Source organism: Bubalus bubalis, chromosome 14 (genome assembly GCF_019923935.1).
Source record: "Bubalus bubalis isolate 160015118507 breed Murrah chromosome 14, NDDB_SH_1, whole genome shotgun sequence".
Lineage (NCBI taxonomy): Eukaryota > Metazoa > Chordata > Mammalia > Artiodactyla > Bovidae > Bubalus > Bubalus bubalis.
The window spans coordinates 40,536,360-40,545,910 of record NC_059170.1 but is presented as its reverse complement, the minus strand read 5'-3'; the positions used below and the strand labels follow the sequence as shown (position 1 = coordinate 40,545,910).

The 9,551-nt window shown below is 40.6% G+C and overlaps 1 protein-coding gene across 5 annotated transcripts in view; it reads left to right on the top strand.

Moving 5' to 3' along the window:
* Positions 1-9,551, top strand: part of LOC102399119 (dihydrodiol dehydrogenase 3) — a 35,351-nt gene continuing 25,800 nt past the window's right edge. For 2 of the 5 annotated variants that reach the window (XM_044927948.2, XM_006078310.4), the window contains exons 1-8: positions 1-188; positions 1,561-1,688; positions 3,898-4,065; positions 4,347-4,463; positions 5,692-5,769; positions 6,183-6,305; positions 7,108-7,217; positions 8,095-8,260. In XM_044927948.2, the coding sequence (XP_044783883.2) occupies positions 1,605-1,688; positions 3,898-4,065; positions 4,347-4,463; positions 5,692-5,769; positions 6,183-6,305; positions 7,108-7,217; positions 8,095-8,260 (846 nt within the window). In that variant the 5' untranslated portion in view covers positions 1-188; positions 1,561-1,604. Of the gene's footprint in view, positions 189-1,517; positions 1,689-3,897; positions 4,066-4,346; positions 4,464-5,691; positions 5,770-6,182; positions 6,306-7,107; positions 7,218-8,094; positions 8,261-9,551 lie in introns of all 5 variants that reach the window. The other 3 variants (XM_044927949.2, XM_025264094.3, XR_006544556.2) reach the window with 3 other exon arrangements.

Sequence of the window (9,551 nt, the reverse complement as noted above, 5' to 3'; positions counted from 1 at the left end):
AGCTACAATAGCCATTCCAGCTGCTCTTCAGTTTAAGCTTAGAGTTAACTGGAACAGGCACCAGTCCCCAGAAAGCCCCCAAGTTGGTTGGAACATTGCACAGTTGGTTTTCTTTGATCACTCTGGATTGAGGGAAGCAACTGGGGGCTGATCAAGATTGCACTGTCCCAGGCAGGAGGAGGGTACAGGTGAGTAATACATGAGGAAATTTCCTACCATACTGTTCTTGATTTTTCCTAATTGTGTGTTCACTTTGTTGCTGTAGATCTTTGAGTGTTTTCCAGAGATCTTAGGAGGTTTTGCAGCTGCTTTCTCTTTCATTTCTTGCCTTTCCAAGGGAGAATTCACCATTTTGCAACTTCACCATTTTGCTGACATCACTATATATGTTAAATTTTGTTTAACCTCACCACACCCCCATATATCAGTGCATCACAATTTCCCTTACTCTTTCCAAATGTGTTATAATTTATGTACCTTATGCAGGAGACTCGGGTTCGATCCCTGGGTCAGGAAGATCCCCTGGCGAAGGAAATAGCAAACTACTCCAGAATTTTTACCTGGAAAATCCCATGGCTGGAGGAGCCTGGTGGGCTACACCCCATGGGGTCGCAAAGAGTTGGACATGACTGAGCGACTAACACACGTGTAGTTTATTGGGTTTTCTTTTATGAATAATGTTCAACAAGTTAGTAAATTATGTAAAGTATGTATCAGTTACATTATGAAAATACTCTGGGTGTGGGCTAAGCTGTTTTAGTCCCATCTGACTCTTTGCAACCCCATGGACTGCAGCCCACCAGACTCCTCTGTTCATGGGATTCCCCAGGCAAGAATATTGGAGTGGGTTGCCATGCCCTCCTTCAGGGGATCTTCCCAACCCAGGGATTGAACCCAGTGATAAAAACTATACATCTCCTTCTTTGGCAGGAAGGTTCTTTACCACTAGGGCCACCTGGAAAGCAAGTGTACTCTAAAAGTTATATAACTAAGTACAACATAGAAACACTCAGAGTCTCTTTGCACACTGCACATGGTATCCTAAAGCTATTAATAATTAACCTCCAATAAATACTTTTCCAAAATGTCTGGTTTAGGTATCCTGTTCAGGATTTCACCACTGTCAAGTCTGTAAAGCAAAATAAGTTTGCTGGTGGGAAATGTTAAAAGGAAAATTTACTTTCATTTGAAGTTTTGATTCTTTATTAAGGTATAACATTTTCAAAAATGCTGTTATCACTTTTATATTTTGTGATGTGTGTATGTGTGCTGTTTGTACTGTAAGATAGTTGTTTCAGTTTATGTTTGATTGAGATTGGGCCTATAATAGAAAATAAAAAAAAGATTGGTGTGTGGAAATTTCTAGTTTAACTAATGGTCATTAATCACTCAGCCAATCTCAATTTATATAATACTTTAGGTTATACTGATAAAAAAAAATCAAACAAGTTAACTCTCTGACTCCACGGGCATTAGTTTAATCACACTTCTACAATGCATCTGCTAACATTGGACAGTGCAGCTGGAGTGTTATCTTCTTGTTATTTATAACCTCTGAAGGCGGAAGAAAAAATCAATCTGCTTACTCAGAGGAACAACAGGCAATGGATCCCAAAAGCCAGAAGGTGAAGCTTAATGATGGCCACTTCATTCCTGTCCTTGGATTTGGAACCTATGCACCTCCAGAGGTAACAGTAGTTGTTTGGGGTTGAGATATAAATAGTAGTGGATGTACATGAGCAGAAGGGACTTGGGTTGTCAAGCAATGAGCTCCTGTGTGACTCTGGGAGGGTCATGTGGTTCCACTAGCCAGGTTAGAACCATACCCTATGAAAGGGGAGATAGCATTCAGTCTCCACTCTGCATCAGGGTCTGAGGCTGTGCTCACCTGCAGATTACTCTGGGTTTCCTTCCAGTTTCCATCTCTTTCCCAGATTGGCAGAAGAGGTGAGACTTGGCTGTGGAGAACACTTACTGTCAGCTGCTTTGCTTTAAGGATGATTGCAATGGTGGGGTTTCTCTGTAGATTTTATTAGTTCAAGAACTCTTTCCTCCTTCCAAAAAGATATGACCCAGAGAAGTTTTTAGGTGGAAGGTGCTGAAGATGAGGTGACTGAAAAATAATGGGAGAAAATTGTTTTTCTACTGTGGGGTGCCTAGTAGGTGCCAGGGCAGGAACACTCCAGCTGTGTTTTGCCCTGTGCTTCTGTTTCTGCTTGGAAACTTCTTCTGATGGGAACTATAGTATCATTTGAGGTGATGAGATGCAATCTTACAGGCCAGGTTTTGTAATGTATCTTTGTGTTTTGTAATATGTTTTTATTTAAGTATTGTTTTCAGTGCTGGGGTATAAAAGAGGAGCTAGTGGACAAGTCTCTATGTTGTAAACCAGAAAATTTGCTATCTATCTTGTGTTTATAGTATGTAGTTGTGACAATGGACTGGTCCTTAAACTTTGAGCCTCATGTTTTTCACCTATAAAACCGATGGAAATAGTTAGACACGTTTTGGAAACAGAAGACAGTACTTTGTAGTACAAATTGGGTTGAGGGGAGGGAAGTGTCCAGGCTGTTACTAAAGCTCAGTGGGTTCATTCCTTGGTATACACAAATACTTGAGCATTTAAGATAATCCAGGACTAACCCTAACAGAGAGAAGCTACACCAACTATCTACCTCCTTGAAACAGGAATGAGTCTGAATCACATAAAAAGAAATAGAATATTATTCAATATTAAAAATGAAATTAACCCTGTCATTTACAACCACACAGATGAACTAACTTTAAGCTAAGTGTAACAAGACATAAACAGAAAGACAATTACTGTATGATCTTATAGGTGGAATACAAAAAAGTGGAACTCATAGAAGAAAGAGTAGAGAATGGTGACCAGAAAGTGGTGATAAGTCTAGGAAAAATGAAAAGATGTTGGTCAAGGGTACAAACTTTCAGTCCTAAGATGAATAAAGTCTGAACACCTGATGTATAGCATGATGATTATAGTTAAAGATAATGGGCTATATCTTGAGATTTTGTAGAGACTAGAACTTAAATTTTCTTACAAACATGCCCTAAATTTAAGTATGTGAGGTGATGGATCTGTTGCCTAAGTTGATTGTGGTAATCATTAGCAATGTATGCTGCTGCTGCTGCTAAGTCGCTTCAGTCATGTCCGACTCTGTGCGACCCCATAGACAGCAGCCCATCAGGCTTCCCCATCCCTGGGATTCTCCAGGCAAGAACACTGGGGTGGGTTGCCATTTCCTTCTCCAATGCATGAAAGTGAAAAGTGAAAGTGAAGTTGCTCAGTTGTGTCCGACTCTAGTGACCCCATGGACTGCAGCCTACCAGGCTCCTCCGTCCATGGGATTTTCCAGGCAAAAGTACTGGAGTGGGGTGCCATTGCCTTCTCCATTAGCAATGTATACTTATATGAAAATATCACTTTATTCAATATACATGCTTTTTATTTGTATTCTGTGTGGCTTCACTGGGAGACAGAAGTCTTAGAAGCTTTCACATGATTCTTGATGCTTTTACCAGGCATTTTACACCTTTGTTGATTTTGCCTCAAACATCTCACAGTATAAATCTTATCCATGACTACAACTTTATGCTGAGTCCTTTAGGTCTTCCAGCAAATCACTGAACCTGGAGGTTGTCTTGGGGTCCTCTGAGGCCTGTGATCAACCACTGGCCATCTGGGATTGAAGGGTTCCTTGGTGCCCATTTAATCTCTGGCCAGGAACATTCAGAGAAACTGTCATGAGTTTATCACAACACTTGCAGAATGAACCAAAAGCACAAAGAAATGCTGATTCTCAGGAAGATCAATCTTGTGCCTTAGCAATCTCTTGATCATGTAGATACTCAACTTCTACCTTGTTGCTTATGTAGGCTGCTAAGAGAGAAGCTCTGGAAATCACCAAATTTGCTATAGAGGTTGGGTTCCGCCATGTCGATTGTGCTCATGTGTACCAAAATGAAGAGCAAGTTGGCCAGGCCATTCGAAGCAAGATTGCAGATGGCACTGTGAAGAGAGAAGACATATTCTACACCTCAAAGGTGCTGTGTGTTGAGTGTGTGCACATGTGTGGAAGTGATTTTGCCCAGGTGACAATTATATAATAGGATCATTGTTCAGTGAATGATTGGTGAACTATTCTTACATACATTCCTGAAGTATTAGGGTTCCCTCATGGTTTAGTGGTTAAGAGTTGGTGCTTTAATGCCATGAGCCCGGATGTATCCTTGGTCAAGGTAGTAATATCCCACAGCCAAGTGGTAAGGAAAAAAAAGTTACCTGAAGTGTTATTAATACAACTTCCATTCTTTAACCTCTGCAGCTTTGGTTAACTTCCCTTCGACCAGAGTTGGTCCGACCAGCCTTGGAAAAATCACTGAAAAATCTTCAACTGGACTATGTTGATCTCTATATTATTCATATTCCAGTGGCTCTGAAGGTTAGAACTTTCTGTGATCACATCATTTTGTATCTTGTGTTAGAATGTGCATCAACTTTCTTGGATGGTTGGATAAAGATTTTTCTTAGTAGGTTGAAGGGATGATTACACTAGAGTAGAATCCCCCAAATAATCATTTGTAATCATCTTTTTACTGAGTTTCTTGGAATCTCTTACAAGACTCCCAGGGAAAGGTATTAAATAATCTGAGTTTTTCTACCTGAAAAGCTTGAGAAATAAGCCAGTTCTGCACACAGTCCTGGTTATGACTCCTGAGCCTCTGGGGATTTCATGAACCAAGAGTTTGGTGCATCTGTGGTGAGCATGACACTGCCTTACATTGAACATGATGACTTTATCTTGTCTTTCATCCTTTTAAGTTGAGCAGATTTGGTGGTGCTCCCTCTGGGTGTGTCTAAACCTCATACCTTTATGGGGACTTAGAAGACCTTGCCTACACTCTTGTCTGTCTTCAGGATGATGTTTGTAAATTGCACTTATCCAATAAGAACGGTTTACTTAGAATTCTTGATTTCAAGTTATAGAAATCAACTCAAGTCATCTGTTGCAAAATCACTTAGTGGATTATGTGGATGGCAAGTCCCAGTCACAGACAGATTGTAAGAGTTGCAGTACTCTTCAAAAATGTCTCTTAATTTCTATCCCTTATCATGGCTTTACTCATGGTATTGTTTATGTTTACTGAACATTTTCCATTGGTGGCAAATATGGCCTTGGAGCTGTTCAAGGCTCATGGTCACAAATTTGAGAGCTTGTCTGGATCTTCCACATTCCATATCCACCTAACTTGAGCCTTGCTGGTTCATATGCCTGCCCTATGGCATCTGATCCTCAAAGAGAAAAGAAAGTGATTGCAATATTTATGCTGGAAATAAAGCCCATATAACTTACTGCCAGTTCTAGCTCGAGAGGCATTTCAAAATAGAAAAGTACAAGGAACAGACAAAATTCACAGAAATCACCGTGAGTCACTTTTAGGACCTAGAAAAATTGTATTTATTACAACATATATTAAGTATAAGAGATTAGAATAAACCTCCATCCTAAAGACACTGTTTACAACTCCACAAACAAATCACTTTGCAGATATTAGTATCTAGAAAGTTTAAATCTATCTCATGTATGTTTAATTCCTGATGCCTGTCACCCTGGGTAAATGTTGGGAAATTACTTTGTGACATCTCTAAAAGGCCTGCTTCTGTTCCAGCCAGGGGAGGAATTATTTCCAAAAGATGAAAATGGAAAACTGATATTTGACTCAGTGGATCTCTGTTTTACATGGGAGGTGAGTCCAGGGAGGAGAGAACCAGGAGAGGAGCCAGAAGAGGGGGAACCTCCTTCATTTCTTCCACCTGTGAGAATGGGCTGTGGCCCATCAGACTCAGCAGTTCATGAATCTAAGGGTTGTGATGTTGAGGTTGTGGGGAGGAAACCATTGCTGAAATGTTCACAGAGAGGAACGAAGGGGGAGAATATGGGAGAGTGCAGACAGGTATCTCTTTCCTTCCATGTGATATGTCTACTCTAGGGTTTTTCTAAGGAGGAGACAGTAATTCTTCCTGTGTCATGACTTTTTCCACTTTTTTCTTCTTGAAAATCAATGCTAATTCTTGATGAATGATGGTGATTACCGATGTTTCTCAGCATTTATTCTTGCTCTGTCATTCCATGTAATTGTTCACCACCCCTCCTTTCCAGGCCCTGGAGAAGTGTAAGGATGCAGGGCTGACCAAGTCCATCGGGGTGTCCAACTTCAACCACAAGCAGCTGGAGAAGATCCTGAACAAGCCGGGGCTCAAGTACAAGCCCGTCTGCAACCAGGTGAGCAGCTCGGCTCCTCTCCCTCCTGCTCTTCACAACCTCCTTCTTGCACTGGAGCCTGATGTCTGTCTTTCCTCCTCTCCTATTCATCCAACCTCTGTGGACAGAAGATTCTAGAGTACAAAGCCTCTGTCTGGATGGTGTGAATAGAATCCATAATGGTATCTCTGTCTGATAAATTTGGGTGGAAAAGGTGGGGAAAGCTTCCGGGTAAATTATGGATAGAAGCCAGAGGTGTTTTTCTGAGATGAAAGCATGACCAAAAACTGGACGGGAAACTGCTTGTAGCAAACCGTGTATAGGAAGGAAAACCATGAAAAGATGGAAAAGGAAGTAAATAAAAAAGAAAAATCATGTAAGACTGACTTAAGAATTTGTGTGGAGTTTTGATGGCTAAATCCTTAGTCTTGGTGGTCTCATCCTTTATGGGCCTTCAACAGGGAGTACAGTATAAAAAAAAAGTGCTGGGGATGATGAAAACCGTCTAGGTTAGAGGGCGAAATTAAAGGTTCATGGTAATACTAACAGTAGATAAAATATTTATTCTGAAACTTTTACTCAGATGTAGAGCCCATATTTTGATTACTCAATCTTGGACTTTTTCTCCCATCCATTTCCATCATAAAATTAACTATATTAACACACTTTTCTCTATTTCACTCTTGCTGTTGATATTTCAAGTTTCCAGTTAATGTTACATTTTTTCCCTCAGCATTTTTTTTTTAACCTTTTAATCTTTATCTCTCCTGTTAATATTACCTTTGCATATAATCTGACACTGTTCTCTTTGGGCATTCTACAGGTGGAATGTCACCCTTATCTCAATCAGAGCAAACTGTTGGATTTCTGCAAGTCACACGATATCGTTCTTGTTGCCTTTGGTGCTCTGGGATCCCAACGAGTAAAAGAATGGTACTGAATCCTATTGAAGACAACTGGAATTTTCCCTGAAATTCAATTTTTGATGAAATAGTTTACATTGTACAGTGCTCAGATAGCTCTCATAGGCAGGGGGGAGAGCGGGGAGGGATGAAATGAATTCTTCTCTTTTATCATCCCATCACCCAGGCTGTTTTCCCACATTGTATTAGCTTGTCGACTCATCAGTAATAAATGTCTGCATTAAAATCTACATATAGTTCCCCAGTTGAGATCAGAGACACAGCATTATGTCATGATTTACTTATTTATTAACCACGGAACACATTTCTAAAAATAGATGTTCCAAGCCTCTTACCTTATGTCTAAAAGTAGGATAATAATATGTAACTCATAGATCAATCATGTTAGAAAAAATTTCGATGAACCATTTTTGTAAACATCTATAGTAGAATAATGATGAAATAAATGTCTCTTATTTTGAGACCTCTCAATTAGTACCTTAGAAAAGTGAAATTTAAAAATGATCCCTGTTTTTTTTCCTTCTGTTTCTCTATTCATGCTCTTGATAATAGAAGAAAAACAACCTCTCAGATTTAAAGAACAATCCATGAGTTTGGCAGTCCTGGTCTCAACTCAATAATGCATCTGAATCATCTGCAGAGCTCTGTAAACACAGAATGGGAGGTTACACAGTTGAGGTCCTGATTCAGTTTGTCTTCAGCTAAACCATGGAATTTGTATTTCTTAGAAGATCCCAAGTGATGCTGATGCTGTTGGTCCATGAACCACACTTTGAGAAGCCCTGTCTACCGTGGACCTTCTTGGTCTGTTTGAGAACCTAAGACAAATGAGTCTCAGCTGAGACTCATTTGTCTTAGCTCCTCATCATTTCTGTATTTCCTTCCAGGGTGAACCTGAACCACCCCGTTCTCTTGGAGGACCCAGTTCTCTCTGCCATTGCCCAAAAGCACAAGCAGACCCCAGCTCTAGTTGCCCTTCGCTACCAGATACAACGTGGGGTTGTGGTTCTGGCCAAGAGTTTCAACAAGAAGCGGGTCAAAGAGAACATACAGGTGATGATGAGTGAGACTGTGGGCAGAGGGCTCCTAGGGAATATCCTTCACGAGGGTCATTCTGTGTCCATCTCTCAGGACTTTCCTTGAGTCAAGATGCGTTACCTGCTCTTTCCCGTGCATGAAAGCTTTGTGTGTATTCCTGGTGGTTTGCTCCAACTGATGTGACAACAGGAGAGTTGGCGTGGCTGCAGAGGGTTACAGTTGGACAGAAAGCAGAGATTTTTAACTCCAGTGCTATGTCTCCAATTTATTCTGTCACGTTGTACAAATGATATCTGTTTGTCTTTGTTCTCAATTGATGAAATTGCATTATGTGATTTTTTTTAGACTGTTTTGTGTGTTTTGACAAAATACTACAGCCTGAGCGACTGAGAAAAAAGTGAAATTTGTTTCTCACAGTTCTGAAGCTGGAGGTCTGAGGTCAGGGTGCCCGTGTGGTCAAGTAAGGGCCCTCCTCCAGGTCACAGGCTTCTCCTTGTACCTTAACATGGTGGAGGGGGCCGCAGAGCTGTCCCAAGTCTCTTATATTATATGATATTTAAAAAATCTCATTCATGAGGGCTCCACAATCATGTCCTAATCACCTCTCAAAAACTCATTTTCTAACACCATCAAGATGTGAATTAGGGGGCACATATTTATGGCAGTGATCTTTAACCTCCTTTTTAAATTAAATTAATTAATTTATTTTAATTGGAGGCTAATTACTTTACAATATTGTAGTGGTTTTTGCCATACATTGACATGAATCAGCCATGGGTGTACATGTGTTCCCCATCCTGAAGCCCCCTCCCACCTCTCTCCTCATCCCATCCCTCAGGGTCACCCCAGTGCACCAGCCCCAAGCACCCTGTCTCATGCATTGAACCTGGACTGGTGATCTGTTTCACATATGACAATATACATGTTTCAATGCTATTCTCTCAAATCATCCCACCCTTGCATTCTCCCACAGAGTCCAAAAGACTGTTCTTCACATCTGTGTCACTTTTGCTATCTCACATATACAGTCATCATTACCATCTTTATAAATTCCACATATATGCATTAGTATACTGTATTGGTGTTTTTCTTTCTGGTTTACTTCAATCTATATAATAGGCTCCAGTTTCATCCACCTCATTAGAAATGATTCAAATGCATTCTTTTTAATGGCTGAGTAATATTCCATTTGGAGAAGGCAATGGCACCCCACTCCAGTACTCTTGCTTGGAAAATCCCATGGACAGAGGAGCCTGTTAGGCTGCAATCCATGGGGTCACTAAGGGTCGGACACGACTGAGCGACT